General features: G+C 40.3%; 1 protein-coding gene across 1 annotated transcript; it reads right to left on the minus strand.

The window, feature by feature from the left end:
- Positions 1-501: 501 nt before the first annotated feature.
- On the minus strand, positions 502-18567 carry LOC142652513 (uncharacterized). Its single transcript, XM_075828164.1, has 16 exons — positions 18469-18567; positions 17997-18047; positions 17892-17916; positions 17740-17758; positions 14061-14138; positions 12822-12852; positions 12708-12723; positions 12585-12603; positions 11325-11399; positions 11020-11058; positions 9556-9594; positions 8987-9008; positions 5027-5051; positions 3505-3523; positions 2087-2143; positions 502-939 (listed from the first exon to the last, which is right to left on the minus strand). Exons 1-16 carry the CDS (start codon positions 18565-18567, stop codon positions 897-899), a joined length of 657 nt encoding a protein of 218 aa, XP_075684279.1. The 3' UTR covers positions 502-896.
- Positions 18568-20447: the final 1880 nt, after the last annotated feature.

Below are 20447 nucleotides of genomic sequence, written 5' to 3' on the forward strand. Positions count from 1 at the left end.
GTCACATTCTCATTGCCTCTAGCTACCACATAGCTAAAGTCTGGAAAACGGCAGATGCTGTGAATTAGTCTGATATATTGAACAGAGTGTTCTTGCATTTTCAATATGAACTACATTTTGCTACTTCCAGAGGTACGAGGGGGAAATGTCTTAAGGTGTGGGCCTCATGGACTAGCCAACCACATGTTCGTCTCTGGCTTATCAAACATAATATAGACTTGACATGATTACGCACATCTTGTGTTGTGCATTGGTTAAAACTTATTGGTATTAGAATACTACTGCTGTGCTTCAGACGGATCACAAACGCCTCTTTTTCCGTTTGCGGCTGACTTGATTCTTTGATTTTATTTGATTTCTTTTCTGTTCTTTTTCTGTTTTTTGTTAACTCCTTATGCGTGATGCTGACTAGCTAATTTATTGCGTTTAGACTGTGTAATGCATGTAATGTATCAAATTTTTTTTCTGTATAAGTATGCAATGGAAATTGTCACAATGTAATTGCTGTATGTATTATACTCTTTAATAAAAAAACAATTGGAACACAAAATCTTTGGGCCACCATTATCTCGGGGCATCTTGAGGATGGCCTCTGATTTTTTGAATCGCTGACGTTTTGGAGTCACCGATCTCTTGATCGCGTCCAACGTCTTAAAGCCAACGTCTTAATAGCTCTCTAAAGGGCCTCAAAAGATAAAGGCCACTTCTGTGATGTCTTGTGTGACATTGAAGGCTCTTCTGTGTCTTCAGTGCCTCTGAACAGGGTCTACAAAGTTTTTGGGGCTTCTTTGTGGGCTTCCGGTATCTTTGGGGACTCTCTTGGTCTGTGTCTGATGTCATGTGATGCCATATGGGGGCCTTTGATGTTATGAAGGTCCACCAATTTGTTAGGGTCCTTATTCCTCTTCTCGCTGCCCCCTGTGGCAGCTGAAAAGGGAGCTGCAGCCAAAAAAATAATAATTTATATAAATGTAACTATATAAAAAAAATATATACATATATAATATACACATAATACATTTCATTCTGACTGTTGGTGTATACAGAACATGTTGTGGCGGATTAACTAAGACTTGCGTATCATACGCCAGTCTTAGGTATTTACTACTCTAGAGTAAGATGTGACAGATTTATTAAGAGGCACAGGCTTCTTAATTAATCAGTTTGCTCTTTCCGCTGGTCGTGCACCATACTTACCCCCACCCCATCATACTAAAATAAAAAACTGGATGCTCACCTCCTCTTTGCTTCTCCGCTTTTCCCTTCCAGGTCCCCTCATGCTTTGTCTCATACAATGTCCTAACGCTAAACAGCGTCGGGTTTATATGGGACAGCACTCAACGTACTAAGTGCTGCGTTCCATACAACATCCTGATGTTGCCCGGTATCAGTACGTTGTAAGGGCCACGGCTAGAAGTGATAGTCTGAGGGGACTCGGAGGAGAGAAGAATAGATGAGGTGAGCATTTTTATTATTTTTTCTTTTTATTGTCCAATGTGGGAGTAGTAGCCTTATGGGTGAAGTGAGCAAAATACGAGGCTTTCTACCTTGTTACCCCCGCCAGTGTGAAATCCACGCCAGAAAGCAGCTGGCGTAGATTCTCTTTATAGTTTACGCCAGTTTTCTGGCGTAAATTATAATAAATTTGTCGTGCTGCAGGGGCTCGTCAGCCTTTTTGTAAGCTACGCCTCCTTTTTCAATAAAGTAGCAAGGGCATTGTAAAAGACGCAAAAGTCGCAATATTCCCATAGGAGTATTATTGTCTGGAGCAAGTGCCCTTTCTGCTGGATCACCTATCGGTACATGCCTCCTATGCCTATAAAAAAATGCAGAATGCTTAAGTGACACAGAAACCTGTATGCTGATGAAAACAAGGACAAATCTCTTCTATCCCAATATTAAACGTGGTGCCTTTAATAGCAACAGAGGCAACCTCACATTAGTGAATTTGTCTATAGGAACACTAAATATTTTGCATACCTTCCAGTGAACGTCATACAACCTGCAAGATTACAACCTACATTGTATAATATTGTACATATTATAGTCCTGAGACAAGAAGGATTAAACTATATTCATTACTCACTTGGTAAATCTTCTTAGCCCACGACTCAGCCATCCACAGGACCATTTGCTTCTATGTCTATAATATAATGAGATCCATATATATATATATATATATATTTATTTATATGTGTATATATATATATATATATATATGTGTGTGTGTGTGTATATATATATATATATATACTGTATATATATGTGTGTGTATATATATGTATATATATATGTATATATATATATACACACACTATACAGTAGCACTGGAGCAGACAGACAGGAGTGTGCAAGGCCAAGCTTATTTGTAATACGTTATTTGTAAAAAATACTACTTAAACTATTAACAGCCAAACATTGTGAATCTATTAGGGCTATGTTCACACAGATCGGATTTGTTGTGAATACTTAGTCTGGATTTGCAGATGGAAAATCAGCCGCATATTACAGTAGCAGCAAAGTGGATGAGATTTGAACAAATCTCATTTACACGATGCAGAAAAAATCTACGGAGAAAGAGTGCATAAATTGACCGGCGGCGCAGATTTTCAGTGTTTATCATGTCAATTTATGCTGCGGAATTTTTGCACTTTTGTTGCGAAGTTTGAACTCAATGGGAAGGTAAAAATCAGCAACAAATAGCAAATGCTGCGATTTTTGTGGCAGAAACTGCGAATCCGCTTCAAAAATTGCAAATCTGAAAAAAAATGTGCCTGTTTACATTTATTTAAAAACTCCATACTTTTCCCACTGGCGTTGTTTTACCTACAGCTACTTGTTTCCTGCGCTGTTCCCTATGCTGCAGGCCTCCTGGAATGACGTTCCATCCTATGTGACTGCTACAGCCAATCACAAGCTGCAGCGGTCACATGGGCTGCAGCGTCATCACAAGAGGCCCAGAGACAAGGAGATTGGGAGAAGGGATGCATCGCTACGATATTCTTTTTTTCTCGCCTCTGCTTTTTGCAACATCGAATCCGGCCGAAAATCTGCACCATAATTTGTTCCAGACTTTCGTCTGGAATTCCCAGCGGGCCTTAGTTAGATACGCTGCAGACCTTTCCGCAGCGTATCCGACCTGTGTAAACATTCCCTAATATAGCCAATTCTACTACAACATTACAATGTTTATTTATACATTTGTAATGTGGGGCTCTCTGCAGCATCAGGTATCATCTGCCGGATCGGGGACAATCAGCTGACCAATGAGCGGCTTTTAAGAAGAAGTTGTCCAGGTAAAACCAAGTCTTTAAAGCTCTCATGAAACAAACACGGCCACACAACTGACCAACAGTCAACTTTGACAGATCCTTTTTATCCTTATTCTGAACTAAAAACGGATCAGAGTAACGGATTATATAACACAAGTGTGAACTTAGCCTTATGGAATAAAGTGTTTGTAGAAGACATGGTAACCAATCTATGGGGGTGAATTATTAATACCTTTCTCCTCCAATGGGTCCTGAGGGAAAAACAGAAAATGTATTCTTAAAGACTGCGAAACATGTTACAATTAAGGTGAATGCAAATGCGGCAGAATTGTTGCTGAAATTTTTACGATTGAAAAATCCATTCCAAACATGTGATGAGGTTGTTTCTGCAGCATGTGCATGGATTCCTGCACACCATATTCACATGAATGGGACAGAAATTCCTGCAACAAATCTGCCACATGTTAAATCACCCTCAGAAGTTAGAAACTTGTGACTTATCTATGGTAAGAAAAGGATATTCTATTAACTGTTTAACTACGGAAAATATGTGTGGGCGCCGTAGCCCAATATATTTAACCCTGACCTTCACCACTAGACATTTACATGTAAGTCTACACATAAAAGTAGTTTGTACTTGTGTTTCGTCCTATAAGGCCTCTAGCGCACTTCAGTGAAATGCGTCAGTGTTTTTAACGGATAGCACACTGACCCATTCATTTCTATAGGGCCATGCACACTCCCGTTATTTTAACGGTTCTGTGCGTCCGTTCTGCAAAAAATAGAACAGGTCCCACTCCTATCTGTTTTTTACGGATCAGTCTCGGCCTTTCTATTCGTGTGCGGTCCGTGTTTCACGGATCCGTGATTTATGGCTGTATATTTGGCAACGGATGTGTGCTTGAGGCCTAACTTGGGACACTTTGTAATATTGCCTTCTTTTGCTCTTTTAATTTCTATAAACAAATCTGCATTAAATCTTTTTTATACAGAAAAATTCATCCAGGCTTTTGAAGACATCCTCTATAGGCTACATTGATGTGCAGGATAAACTTTCCTACGCTTGTGGGTAACCCGTGGGTACTATGGAGTTTAAAGGTGTTTTCCAGCCAATAAAAATGTATGGCCTATCTTAAGGATAGGCCATCAATAGCTGATGGGTCGGGGTCCGTCTCCCGGCACCCCCGCCGATCAGCTGTTTGGAAGGGGCCGTAGCGCTTGTACAAGCGCTGCTTCCTCTACATTTCTACTTGCTTATTGTGAATGTTGGACACACATTTAGTGGCGATTTACAGGTATTGCAGCCTTTTCTTCTATTAAAGTGAATGGGAGAAAAGGCTGCAATACCTTTAAATCACCACTAAATGTGTGTCTAACATTCACATTGAGCAATAAGAAATAAAGGGGAAGCAGCACTCGTCCAAGCAGCAGCAGCTCTTTCAAAACATAGGTGGGGTCCCGGGAGTCGGACCCCGACTCATCAGCTATTGATGACCTATCCTGAGGATAGGCCATCAATTTTTACTGGCTGGAAAAGGAAAAAGCCCTTAAACCTGGATTTTCTAACATTGATACACATGTATATGCTTGACGTAATGAGAAATGTGTCATTTATCTTTAAATTAACCTTTGCATTAAAGAATGCGGGACCCCTATATGTAGAATATATCCTGGTGAAAGTATTTTGGTATTTAAACTGTTACCGACGCTAATCTATAGTGTAATGTGTAATAGTAACATAGTTCATGCTTTACCTTCGGCGCAGTTGGTGTCTTTGGACTAGAAAAGAAAAGCAGAGAACAAATATTATCATTTTAGAACATATAAATATAGAACATACAATGCAAAAAACAAAAACTGCTCCAGAATAGTCTAGCAGAAAAAATGTAAAGACGTAACCGAATGATGTTTCTTCCATGAATATATAAATATTACACGTTATCTGAGACAGATAATCCATCAGACATATATCTATTGAAATAGCCTATGAAATCAATATGTTTTCTGATTATTATAATTCTAAACATGTGTTATAATACAGTGAAGGAAATAAGTATTTGATCCCGTGCTGATTTTGTAAGTTTGCCCACTGTCAAAGACATGAACAGTCTAGAATTTTTAGGCTAGGTTAATTTTACCAGTGAGAGATAGATTATGTAAAAAAACAACAGAAAATCACATAGTCAAAATTATATATGTGTTCGGTCCGGGACTTGCGGCCGAAATACGTCCGTCAATTACGGACGTAATTAGTGTGTGTGCACATACCCTTAAGTAAGACGCTGGGTGAGAAGGAGACAACTGTTGGTGCAATAGTAAGAAAATGGAAGACATACAAAATGACTGTCAATCGACATCGATCTGGGGCTCCATGCAAAATCTCACCTCGTGGGGTATCCTTGATCCTGAGGAAGGTGAGAGCTCAGCCGAAAACTACACGGGGGGAACTTGTTAATGATCTCAAGGCAGCTGGGACCACAGTCACCAAGAAAACCATTGGTAACACATTACGCCGTAATGGATTAAAATCCTGCAGTGCCCGCAAGGTCCCCCTGCTCAAGAAGGCACATGTACAGGCCCGTCTGAAGTTTGCAAATGAACATCTGGATGATTCTGAGAGTGATTGGGAGAAGGTGCTGTGGTCAGATGAGACTAAAATTGAGCTCTTTGGCATTAACTCTACTCGCCGTGTTTGGAGGAAGAGAAATGCTGTCTATGTTCCAAAGAACACCGTCCCCACTGTCAAGCATGGAGGTGGAAACATTATGTTTTGGGGGTGTTTCTCTGCTAAGGGCACAGGACTACTTCACCGCATCAATGGGAGAATGGATGGAGCCATGTACCGTCAAATCCTGAGTGACAACCTCCTTCCCTCCACCAGGACATTAAAAATGGCTCGTGGCTGGGCCTTCCAGCACGACAATGACCCGAAACATACAGCCAAGGCAACAAAGGAGTGGCTCAAAAAGAAGCACATTGAGGTCATGGAGTGGCCTAGGCAGTCTCCAGACCTTAATCCCATCGAAAACTTATGGAGGGAGCTGAAGATCTGAGTTGCCAAGCGACAGCCTCGAAATCTTAATGATTTACAGATGATCTGCAAAGAGGAGTGGGCCAAAATTCCATCTAACATGTGTGCAAACCTCATCATCAACTACAAAAAACGTCTGACTGCTGTGCTTGCCAACAAGGGTTTTGCCACCAAGTATTAAGTCTTGTTTGCCAAAGGGATCAAATACTTATTTGTCTGTGCACAATGCAAATAAATATATATACTTTTGACTATGTGATTTTCTGTTTTTTTTTTTAGATAATCTATCTCTCACTGGTAAAATTAACCTAGCCTAAAAATTCTAGACTGTTCATGTCTTTGACAGTGGGCAAACTTACAAAATCAGCAAGGGATCCAATACTTATTTCCTTCACTGTATATACTTTGGATGTGCTGTTTCTTTCTTTATAAGGGAGTATGTCCATATAGATCTTTGTGTATACCACTTCCATAGAGCAGACTGTATGTATAAGTCAAGAGCAGCACCATAAAAGAAAACAAAGGTGGGTGCAAGCCTAAGGATAAAAGCAGGGGCATAACTAGGATACTCTGGGCCCCATAGCCCCCCTCCCCTCGGTGCCCCACACAGCCCGCCCTTGTAGATAGTGCCCCTGTAAATAGTCATAAGCCCCCCCGTAAATAGTGTCATAAGCCACCCTGTAAATAGTGCCATATAGCCCTCCTATAGACAGTGCTACACAGCCCCCTGTAGACAGTGCTATACTGTCAAGTATCACAAAGAGGGACAATCGGGGCCGTGCACAGCGGCAATTTTTTTCTTTTAAGCCACGCCTCTAATCCCATCCAATCCCCGCCCATACATACTCGGTTCTGCCCACACAGTATCATGCTTCCATAGTGCCCCCCAGACAGTATATTGTCCACATAGCTGCCACCATAACCGTATAATGCCCCCATACAGTATACTAACCCATAGATGCCCCCATACACTATAATGCCCACACAGATGTCCCATACAGTATAATGCCCACAGGTGCCCCACACAGTATAATACCCACACAGATGCCCTCATGCAGTATAGTGCCCAAACAAATTCCCCCATACAGCATAATGCCCCATAGCTTCCCCCATGCAGCATAATACCCCCATAGCTGCCCTATACAGTATAATGCCCCCCATAGATGCCCCCACAGTATAATGCCACCCATAGCTGACCACCACAGTATAATGCTCCCCATAGCTGCCCCACAGTATAATGCTCTCCAAAGCTGCCTCCACACAGTATAATGCCTCGCATAGCCATCCCCACAGTATATTGCCCCCCATAGCAGCCCCCACAGTATAATGTCCCATGCAGTGTAATGCCCACCATAGCTGCCCCATAAGGTATAATGCTCACCATAGCACACCCCACACAGTATAATGTCCCCATAGCTGCCCCCCCCACACAGTATAATGCCCCCACCATATGCCCCACATTATAATGCCCCCCATAGCTACCCCCAACATATAATGTCCCCCTAGATGCCCCCACAATATAATGCCATCCATGCCTGCCCCCACAGTATAATATCCCCCATAGCTGTCCTCACAGTATAATGCCCGCCTTATAGTAAAATGTTCCTACAGCAGCCACCATTTCAGCCCCCCTTCCCTACCCAGTATAATGCCCTATAAAGCCTATTAGAAAAATAATAACACAATTACTTACCTATCCCCGTTCCCACGACGGGTGGTGGATCCTTCTCTTCTGGTCTGTGCTGTGAGTGACGTCACAACATCGCGCCTGACTGTCCGGAGCCGCTCACGGCAGAGTGAATGCTGGAGCAAGGAGCCATTGCCCAAGCATTCAGGAAGCTGGACCAGCGCGGTTAGTGCTGTGTGGCTACGGGGGCCCTGCTCTGTCATAGAGTTCAATAGCATCTGTGTCTGAAGGACACAGACACAATTATTGAATGTGGCGTCGCTACCGCTGTAGCAGCCATAGCGGCTGCTAGCGGAGCCTCTGGGCATGGGGGAGCCATGCTGGCTGGCGGCACAGGCCCCCTCATACCGCGTGCCCCGTAGCAGCCCGTTATGGATGCTACAGCGGTAGTTACGCCACTGGATAAAGGCTACATCCTATGTATAGTAATGCAAAAAAATAGGCAGCACTCCTGGATGTCAAGGTGAAAAAACAAGTGGTGAACTTTAATCCATAGGCGATGTTTCGGCAGATGCAACTGCCTTTCTCAAGCTTATTAAACGTTGCTTATGGATTAAAGTTCACCAGTTGTTTTTTTCACCTTGACATCCAGGAGGGCTGCCTATTTTTTGCATTACTATAGATATTTATTTAGAGTTTATCTGTTGTTCTCTTGAGCATCATGTTCTAAACAGTATTGCAGCTATTCAATATGACAGTTCACATTTCTTTTGGTTTCTTTTGTCGGCAGGGGCTGGTACTATTTACTTCCATGTCCTCTTTGGTAAAGAAAGTATTCGGAGGGACATTGATGCTAACAGGATCCTATTGTTTTCAATACAGGGCCAGAAGGAACACTCTGGGTCAGTGATTCCTACCTGGTCAGGCTCTTTTGAAGAAGAAATGAACTGATTCCATTAGGATGTATATTATATGTATACATTTTAATACTGCACCACTAATATTTTGGTTAAACTTGTAATACTGCTGAAATATAATCTCATTTTATTTACTTACTGCTGTTTCATGATCTTCACCACTAAAAGGAAAAACAGATGTAAAATGAATTTTAGATATTCAGAGATTATGAAGGAAGAGCTAAAACACATGTTTTTTTATAAGTAAAAAAAAAAATAGGGCAAAGTAAGGGCACATTCACACGTGGCAGAATTGCTGTTGAATTCCGCTGAGGACAGTCTGCAGTGGAATTCTGCAGCAGATGTTTTTTACATTGGCTTCTATACATTTTTAGGAAAGTTAGTTCAGACGTTGCAGAAAATAACTGTGTTGAAATCAGGCTGCGGTTCAGAATTTTCCCTCCGCAGCATGCTCATGACGTTGTGGAGAAGAAGCGGAATTTCACTGCGTATTTCAGCCTTTGCAATACAAAAACTGAAATCTGTGGCAAGTCCGCTGTGATATCTGCAACGTCTGAATTACCTGTCAAATATGCAAATGTTGGTGCAGATTCGTTGCGTAATTGCCCCGAATCTGCACCAACATTTGTAGCGGAAAAATTCTGCCACGTCTGAACGTGCCCTAACTGCATGTTTCCCCCCTCCTACAAATAAGGACATTACACTTACCAGCATTCTTCTATCCAGTCGTCCACATTTAAAGAGGAACTACAACATAATAATGCAAGTTAATTAAGGAGTAGATATTGTTATCTATGTGTTCTTTACATTATTTCTATAAAACATATATAACTTCATTGTTATTATACATTAGTAAAATGACAGGTCATAAAGGACAGTAAATATTGCTGGAGAACCCCCTCTATCAGCCAGAGTGGATAGTCTCTAGAAAGAGCTGCTCTCACTCTGGAAAAATCAGAGGAAACATCTATTACATTCATTTGAATTGGTGATATGTATAATGTTGTAAGAAATGTTCTACAAATGTGTTTGCTGTTCAATTTCATTTGCATGTTCTGCAAATGAAATTTGTATTATATGGGAGAAGAAGACTAAGGCTCAGTTCACATCGCATTTTGACCCTGTATTAAGCATGTACGTCGGGAAGGCTTTTGACATACACTCTAAACGTGTCCATAGAGCTCCATTACACAACATAAAAGTGTCCTTTTGGCCTGGTATATGTCAATATACTTTTTTTTTTTAAGTGATGGAATTGTGTAGTAGACTATGATTTTCCACCCGCCAGATTCTGAAAAGAAAAGATATACTCAAAGTATACTTTTTTTTTAACATAGTGGCCTATTGGTGATGGATTTCACAGAATTGCATCCGCCACAAGCCTCCATTAAACTATTAAACAGATGTGTCGGGAAGATCCAGTGACATAACTGTCAGTATGGATAGTTATCGCTGTTTTTCCCAACGCAGCAGAGGCTTCCCTGCCTGCCCACACTGTGGCCATATTCCCCACAACCACAAGACTATTACTGGTCAGTTATGTCCCTGGTGCTACCTCAGAGAAGCTCCAGTGATGTGGGCTCCCCGGGCAGAGATAGTAACTGCTTTCAATGTTCCTGCTGTTGTGGGGGATTTTGGGCCGCCTGGTGGGTGGTGTCTGGAATCCCTGGCCAGAGCAAAGCTCTTGATGTCACGGTCCATATATGGACAGTGAGGTCAGGGGATTTCTCAGCACCGGAATCTCTGGACAGAGCGATTCTGACTTCAGGTAGCACTCTGCCTAGGGGATCGGGGCAATGCATCCCACTGTATGCCTATACAGTAGCATATGTTTCCGTCTTCCGTTTCAGGTATACGTCCGATCATGTGAACTAGATTTAAGTTGAAGGAGGTGCTACATACAGAGCCATTTCTGCTACAGCATTACAATGTGTACTACTACATTTGTAATGTGTGGCTCTCTGCAGCATCAGGTTTCAGCTGCCGGATCCGGGACAAACACCTGACCCATGGGTGGCTTTTAAGAAGGTTGTCCAGTTGAGACAAAGCTTTTAAAGTCTCATGAAACAAACACGGCCACACAAAAAAACAACAGATAACTTTATGAAAATAAGGTTTTACAAATTCCTTCATGAGACACAGAACATTACAATTAATACACAAGTTACTTACACATCATAGAGGATGTCATCGTCCTCTAGATCATAATGTCTGAAACATAAGAAGTGTGAAGTGAACATGTACAAGCAACTAGTGTGATTTCAGTTCTCATGTTATATATAACACATAGCTGAGTTTTTAGATTATTTTTCTCCATAGTCAATGATCTATGTGGTCTTGCGTACCCCTGATACTCTACTATAGTAGTAATACTTGGAGGAGTTTATAATTGTCTGTATGATGAATAAATTGTATAATCACATCCATTTATGAATTAGTTTAGAGGATCAGAATTTACTTTAACAAATAATACTCACAACGGTGGCAATTCATCATCTGAGGTATCTGAGTCTTCCTCAGTGGAATCCTCCATAAAACCTGGAGATGTTGATCTGTAAAATAGTTTAGAAATTACTGGGGATGAATCAGGTTCTATCAATATAGCTAAGCTACCAACTCTATACTTTCAGATTTCAACTAGGCCTCTTTTACACGGCTGTATTACAACTTCATATACGTTCTAAGTTATACAGAGCTGTAATATGGCTTCCATACATGCTTATGAGCCCATACTCTACCTCTGTATGCCTCTGATTTAATATTGAGCCATACATAGTTTTTCTCTGTTGGATTCAATACTAAACATTGTTCTATTGTATTTTCCATAAGGTCCCATATTACAGAGATACTCTTTTGTATTATTGCTTCTTGGGAAGAATATCTCCATAATACAATGCCATGTGAAGGCACTATCCAAGAGGACATGGAGTGGCTACAGGTCTGTAGTACGGAGCACTAGGAACTCCATTTGCTGCTGTATAGGCTCCGTGCTCATGACTCTGCCATGTGCATGAGCCTTTTTGGGGTTATGTTAACAGTTCATATAGTCTGCAATTAGGGCATACCTAAAGTATACCTTAACAGACAATATCACAGAACAGTGAACAAAGGCAATTATAATAATAAGGGTTCACAGTCACTTTACTAAGGAGAACTGACATTAACTGACCTGACGAAGGGACCAGTTCGGTCCAGAAACGCGTCATCCTTTGAATTAAAGATCTCCTTGATCAAACTCACCTGGCCTCGTTCCTTGTCCTCCTGAGCCTGGCGCCGATGCCCGATACTGTACTGCACTTTTTCCTGCTCTTTTTCCTTCTACATACCTTGTCCCCGGTACTAAGGCTTTAGCACCGAGGGACTGCAGTGGGTGGCAGCTGGCAACCTATACTTTTCCACTCCACGCATAGTCTCGGAGGAACGCCGTTGATCCCTCACCTTTTTCCACTGTGCAACTCACTTTACTAAGGAGGCCTCCTCTCTTTGTTAGCACAGCAATCACAATAGATTACAGGGTTTTAGGGGTTAAATGCTGGGGATTGTGGGCTTCTCAAATCACTCTAGTAGTGCAGCTGCCAACCACGGGTGGTCTCCTGCAGGTGATTGTCAGGGCACAACTGCTGTGCTAGTAAGATCCAGGTCTTATGTATATGTCTCAGTGTAGGAACGTCTCTCCCCAGCAACATATATTCTACATCACGTGAAGGAAGTGATAATTAATAATAATCTGTAATTACCCGCTGCCGTCCAATGGCGCTGAAACAGAAGAAACTGATCAATGTTCTGCTCTATGTACAAGTGCTGAGACACAGGCTCAGATATACTAGGGATGGAGGGTTTCTGTGTGACATAGGACCTACCTTGAATGTATCTCACCTGCAGAAAATGGTTAAAAAGGAAATAAGTGGTTATTACATTTTAACATTACAATACATAGAATACATTTAGAAAGCACTAGACATTAATCTACTCACAATTTCACAGTCATTGTTCTCCATATAGGAACTACAAGAGGAAGAACAGGAATTAACATTACAATAGGTGTCATGTAATACTACATATATAATGTGTCACGACCCACATCTTCCGGTTTCAGCAGCGGGTCCAGGTTGACCAGCTGATTGTTGAGTTGGGTTGTCCAGTTGGACTATGGGGTTTTGCCAATTTTCATTATGGAACCTAAATTTGTTATCATTCATCCTTACATATCATATTCATATACAGATCATTACATCAATGTACGAACACAAATCAGGGAATTTGACACTCTGTACCAAAAAACTGAGCTGCTATAAAGATATAACCTGACAACAATCAGCAGAGAATGTAGATATTAAAAAGTGCACATCGCTGTTTAAAAGGAATCTCCAGTATTGGAAAAGCCCAGACATTCCTTCTTTGGCAGAAATCATCAGTTTGGTAAAGGACAATTGCACATCTGAAAAGACAATTGCTCTTAGTCTGGACAGGTTTCCACGGTTCCTTCCAAATTGGGATATTTGGCTGCACTCATTACGCATTGGAAATTGTTCTCACTATGTCACCAGAGTTTACGTTCATTTATAAGTTTTTCTGTTACTTTTGTTTTATGTAATCCCCTTGTAATGGGTCACTGTAATACTTCAACTATCTTATTGTTAACTGTATGCATTACTATTTAAACCCAATAAAAATAAATGTTTTAAAAATATAAATAAAAAGGAATCTCCAGTAAAAAAATGAATGCCATATTTAATATATTTTTTGCACTGGTTGAATGTTTTCTACATTACATAGCTATCTTCTTGTTAGGCCGATGCACACGACCATGCCCGTAATCACGGTCCGTGATTACGAGCATGGACAGATGCCCGCATTTGCGGGTCGTGCTCCCATGTAAAGTATGGGAGCACGGTCCGTAAAAAGCAAAAACAGGATATGTCCTATCTTTTGCGGAGCCTTTCTACGGCACGGACACCTTCTGTAAATATACAGGAAGGTGTCCATGGGCAATAGAAGTGAATGGGTCCGTAATTACGGACGAATTATATGGTCGTTTGCATGGGGCCCTACAACACATAATTGAGTTCTTATGTGAAGTTTTTACCTCTATATCCAGTAATATTTGAAGGAGTTTGGAATAAACTAAATTGAATATAAAATTGTGTAATAACATCCATTCATTTACCATTTTGGAACATCAAAATGTATTTAGTTATCCAAAAAGTACTCACATAGGTGTCAGCTCATTGTTGGAGGTATACAGATCTACCTCCCCATCTGAGTGCACCATAAAATCTGGAGATGTTGATCTGTAAAATAGATAAAAAAGACATATGTTACCTGGGAAATCTGGGCCCATTAATACAGCTATAATTTCAGATTAATTTCCTTACAATATTATATTGTGAGCTGTTTACACTGGCACAGCACCTCGTCTGTATGAGTGGTACAAGCTGCATTACCAGGCACGGCCTCTCATACGGACACGGCGCTGTGCTGTGTAAATAACGATGAGACCAGATCAGATTCCCAATGATCAAACATTGATGACCAATCCTGAGTATTGACCATCAATGTTAATGTCCATACATTTGCCTTATTGACTGTCATAATAAAAAAAGGTATTTTAGCGTAAACCAAAACATAAATCCCTCTGCAAAAACAGTATTGGCATACTGCACAAAACTGTATGCTAAACTTACACACTGACATATATAGGGCCCATAGAAAACAAGGATACTGCAAGTATATGTTATTATATATTTTATTTGAAAAAATCAAACATTTTCAAAAGTATTGAAAGAAAAGCTGTGAGTCTTAGGTGGATTTCACATGGCCGTAATTTGGCAGCATTTTAGAAGTGAACATGGCTATAGGGCTGCAACATCTGAGCTCCGAGCAATTCTACTAAACCAAACTTAGATCCCCTAGAACCCTATAGTGGAATTTCTGCCAAAATACAGACCCTAAAAAGTGAAAGTATTACGGCCAGAGAATTATCTTTTTTATTGCCCCTCTACATTCCAACAGTCATAACTTTTTCATTTTACACCAATGTAACCGTATAAGACCTTTATTCTGGGATAGGCTTTCGTTTTTAGCACAATTTAGGATACATTATTATTATTATTATTATTATTACTATTATTATATTAACTTATACTGTATAATTGTGAGAAATGCAGAGAAATAGTGATACCATTTTATTTGTATGCAGTTTAGTGTTAACCATTCACACTTATGGGTAGTTATGGTGTTACTAAGCATGTATGTATATATATATATATATATATATATATATATATATATATATATATATATATATATATGTGTATATATAGTGTTTATTTAGTGTTCTCTTGAGCATCATGTTCTAAACAGCATAGAAGCTGTGCATTTTCTTTAGCCTGTATATAAATACATACACATCACAGTGCGGGAAGGGGTTAATAATAATCTGTAATTACCTGCTGCCGTCCAATGGCGCTGAAACAGAAGAAACTGATCAATGTTCTGCTCTATGTACAAGTGCTGAGACACAGGCTCAGATATACTAGGGATGGTGGGTTTCTGTGTGACATAGGACCTACCTTCAATGTATCTCACCTGCAGAAAATGGTTAAAAAGGAAATAAGTGGTTATTACATTTTAACATTATAGAATACATTTAGAAAGCACTAGACATTAATCTACTCACAATTTCACAGCCATTGTTCTCCATATAGGAACTACAAGAGGAAGAACAGTAAATTGAACATAAAATTGTGTAATAACATCCATTCATTTACCATTTTGGAACATCAAATTGTATTTAGCTACCCAAAAAGTACTCACATATGTGTCAGCTCATGGCTGGAGGTATAGAAATCTACCTCCCCATCTGAGTGCACCATAAAACCTGAAGATGTTGATCTATAAAATAGATAAAAAAGACATATGTTACCTGGGAAATCTGGGCCCCTTAATACAGCTATAATTTCAGATTAATTTCCTTACAACATTATATTGTGAGCTGTTTACACTGGCACAGCACCTCGTCTGTATGAGTGGTACAAACTGCATTGCCAGGCACGACCCCTCATATGGACACGGCGCTGTGCTGTGTAAATAACAAAGGGACCAGATCAGATCCCCAGTGATCAAACATTGATGACCAATCCTGAGTATTGACCATCAATGTTAATGTCCAGTGAACCCTTTAAAATATTAAAGTTATCCCAGCTGGGTGAATTGGTCTTTTTATGTAATTGAAAAAAATCATACATTTGCCTTATTGACTTTCATAATAAACATAAATCCCTCTGCAAAAACAGTATTGGCATACTGCACAAAACTGTATGCTGAACTTACACACTGACATATATAGGGCCCATAGAAAACAAGGATACTGCAAGTATATGTTATTATATATTTTATTTGACAAAACAAAACATTTTCAAAAGTATTGAAAGAAAAGCTGTGGGTCTTAGGTGGATTTCACATGGCCGTAATATGGCAGCATTTTAGAAGTGAGCATGGCTATAGGGCTGCAACATCTGAGATCCGAGCAATTCTACTAAACCCAACTTATATCCCCTAGAACCCTACAGGGGAATTTCTGCCAAAATACAGAGCCTAAAAAGTGAAAGTATTATGGCCAGAGAATTATCTTTTTTTTGCCCCTCTGCATTCCAACAGTCATAACTTTTGAGCTTTACACTCATTCATGAGAATAAATGAAAAAGAGCTCGTAAGTAAAGTGCTTAATGATACTGTATAAATAATTTAGAGAAAATATGTACCAAATATCATATTGTGTTACAGGCACAGTGTGGTAATATTATTTGGCATTGCTAGACGGCATTATTTGGGCACAATATGGTGATATTATTTGGCACCATATGACTGCCTTCTTGGTGGACTGTATGGCAGTATTATTTGGGCTTTGCATGATGGTATTATTTGAGTACTGTGGTTATATTTACATACTGATTGTTGGTAACATTTCAGCACTGTTTGGCATTCTTATTTAGACATTTTTCATTGTATTATGCACTTTATGATGATTGTTGGCTCGTTTAAAGGCATTATGATGTGCTCCATGTGTGGCGCTCTAAGGCATTATTATTTCTCTATAGTATTGTCAGCATGTTGACATCACATTTTAGCCCTACGTTTAGTGTGTATACGTCGGGAAAGATTAACGTGTTTATAGGGCTCCATTAGCCTGACTGAGGCCAAAAGAATGTCCTTTTGGCCTTTATCGGGCTGGTATACATCTGCATACCTCTTTTTTGAGGGATGGAATAGCGTAGCAGACTAAGCTATTCCATCCTGAGGGATCCTGCAAAAAAAACCAAAAAACGCACAGTAAACGTTTTTAACATTGGAGCCTACGTGTAATGGTTACAACTGTATGACATACGTCACATGTATATGTTAAACATATACCTCGGGGATAGCGGCCCTGAGGAAGTCCCTAACATGACTGTCCAAATGTGATAGTGATGTCAGGTGCTTTCAACTACAGAGCGCTTCCGATGCTCTGGCAGAGGATTCCGGCATCGCAAAGCTCCTAATGTCAATGTCCATATATGGACAGTGACGTCAGGGGCTTCCCCAGTTACAGGTAGCGCTCTCAGCCTGGGGGGGTTCAGGCGACGTATCTCATTCTATACCTGTACAGTTGGATACGTTTTAGCCTTCTGTTGGAAGATAGATCCAAACACAGGGAAGACTGGAAATATTAAATACAAGTTTGGGTTTCCCTTTTCCTCTGTAGAAAGATCCTTCTTATTTTTTAATCATATTCTCTTCCGTCATACTGATTACTTTGGCCACACAATATACGAAGAAGCAAACCTGGACTTCTTCCTGTACCCTTCAATGAACTTTTGTCTCATATTATTAAGGTAATGAGCTATTACTTACATAGTCTCCGCTCTGAAACCTAAAAAATAGAATGATTCATGTACATTAGATTATTTCAATCCAAGATATAAATGAATTAAAAAACAAAAAAAAACAAAACAGCAACTTAATCTGGTATAATACCATGCAATATTAAAACGAAATATACATACCATAATTTTGTATCATCATATAATCCTATGAGATTAAAAAAAAACATGTTTAGTGTAAAAGTTAATATATACAGTACATCAAATTACATAATTTATCAACATCACCTGTAATTCTGTCACATAATTTACAAAATAATCCATCTCGCAATCCATGTTCTGTCAAGAGAAAATGCATTATAAAAAAAGTTATAAAAATGATCTTCTTGTAAAATATGTAAATGATATGTGACAAATATTAAGAGAGAAAACATAGTCTCCATAGTCTTCATCCACTATCATTTCATACATAGTGTAGCAGAAATACTACATGTATAAAGTAGTGGTTAATAACCTCAAAGGATTTTCCTATATACAGTAAATGATCGATAAAAAGACTGGCCAGGAGTTTACTAAGATGTTGCTAGACAATATGAAAAAATGTGCAAGAGAGGAACGTTGCACTAATAATATTCTCAGGGAAGACAGGGATGAGTTCAATGGAAGAAGAAGAATAGAAAATGATCAAATATATTACATGATATGGAAAGAAGAGAAATTCAGTTACTTACAGCCGTTCCAAACTAGAAATGACACTTACTGCAGGAAAAACCCGACAGTAAGTAGAACTTGTGCGTATTGTGATGTCATATCTGAGTAGAACCTGCACTTTGACCTCAGCAGCAACTTGTATCTCCATAGGAGGAGATGCAGACAGTGTCAGGGAACAGAGAAGACTGCCAAATAATGTATTCAAGAAGAGGAACAGAGTTTCTTTACAGAATTATAAAACAATACAATAAGTGATATATAATACACATCATTCATCATTTTCTATTAACATCTCTGTAAATAGTATTTATATAAACATCACTTTATGATGTCAGAACCGCTTGATTGTACGGAGATAAGTGGCGCTATATAGATGCTGCTCATCTCTTCCTGTAGTGTCTGTCACAGATCACTTTTGTAGTATTTTCCTTATGACATGAAGCTCTCCCTCTCTAAAGCTGCAGTGTATTGTACTACAGTACTGTGATCCAGATACAGAATACAGATGCTGCAGAACATCATAGTAACACACCTCATATCAAAAAGACCATTTGTTTGTGTTTTGTTTTTTCTATCAATCAGTTACGCTCTATTCACACTACACTGGCAGTGCACTTTCAGAATATGCGCAATTAAAGCTCAAAGTGAATACGCCAAACATATGTATGGAGTCCCATTGACTGTCCTTTCGCCATAAGCTAAGAAGCTATGCGTTGGAATACTTTTTTTTTTACTGTATGGAATTGCCGACTACAGTAAAGTCATCTAGTAAAAACTATATACCACGCGGTATACATAACTGTGAAATGGAACCCCTTGGGTGCTTTTTTCGTCTGTATTCCTTTACATTGGCATTCAATAAAACCTTCTGTCAGAGGTATACATTGGGAAATACTTCTGACAGAGCTGCCATCAGGGCAGTACTACTGGTACTGCTGTCAGGGGCCCGGCCACAATGATGAAAAAAAGGGGCCCGCCCGCTTCTCAGCAACTTTAGACATTTGAATGAAGGCCCAAGCGTTAGCCACTTGGGGAAAGGAACAGACCCTGCAATGTAATTGGGCCCATTCCTTACTCTGAAGTAACTAACGCTGGGGCCCTGAAAGGACTTACAGAAGGGGAAGTTGCAGCATGAGAAGCAGAAGCTCCATGTGGAGATCCCGCCCACCAGACACGTCCTTCTCTACAAAGCCGACTGGACCTGCAGGCAGGTGAGTGTCGTCGTCCCCCCTCTCCATGCTGCTTTACATTCCTTCTGACCCCGCTTGTAGAATATATATAGTATAGTATGTTAAAATGTTTTTTATCCCTTTCCCTCGCGTTTTAATGCCGCGATTTCCTTAATTGCGGCAAACATGGCACAGTTTTGCTGAGATTATTTAAACATCACGGCAAAACTGCGTGATTTGTGCCATGATTACCAAAATTGCATAAAAAAAGGATACTAAACATGAAAAAATAGTGCGGTTAGGCTATATTGTCATAGTGCTGTCAAATTACGTTTTTGCCATGATTTTGCAAAAACTGTGGCAAAAGCATGGGATTTGACCGCACTGTGTAACTAGACTAAGGCCTCATGCACACGACCATAGCCATTTGCACGGCCGTGATTTTCGGGTCGGCCGGCCGTGGAGTGACACCCGCGAGCCGCCCGCAAATCACGGGTCGTGCACATGGCCGCGCCCATTATTTCCTATGAGCCTGGACCGCAGAACGCAGCCATAATAAGACATGTCCATTCTTTCTGCAGTCCCGCAAAATCACGTACAGTTACGTGATGGGGACTGGTGTTTTAACGCATTCCCACGTAAGTGAAGGAGATGGAGCTAACTCAGGAGCTGAGCCAGCGTCATCACCGCCGGGTGGCAGCTGTATGTTACAGCTGGCACCCTGATGTAACGGCCAGGACCGGAGCTAGCCTCCAATCCGGCTGATTAACCCCTCCGATGCTGCGATCAATGTAGATCGCAGCATGTGAGGAGTTTTTAGCCACCTGCACCCCAGCATCGTGCAATGTATTAGAACATC

This window comes from Rhinoderma darwinii, chromosome 5 (assembly GCF_050947455.1).
Source record: "Rhinoderma darwinii isolate aRhiDar2 chromosome 5, aRhiDar2.hap1, whole genome shotgun sequence".
Lineage (NCBI taxonomy): Eukaryota > Metazoa > Chordata > Amphibia > Anura > Rhinodermatidae > Rhinoderma > Rhinoderma darwinii.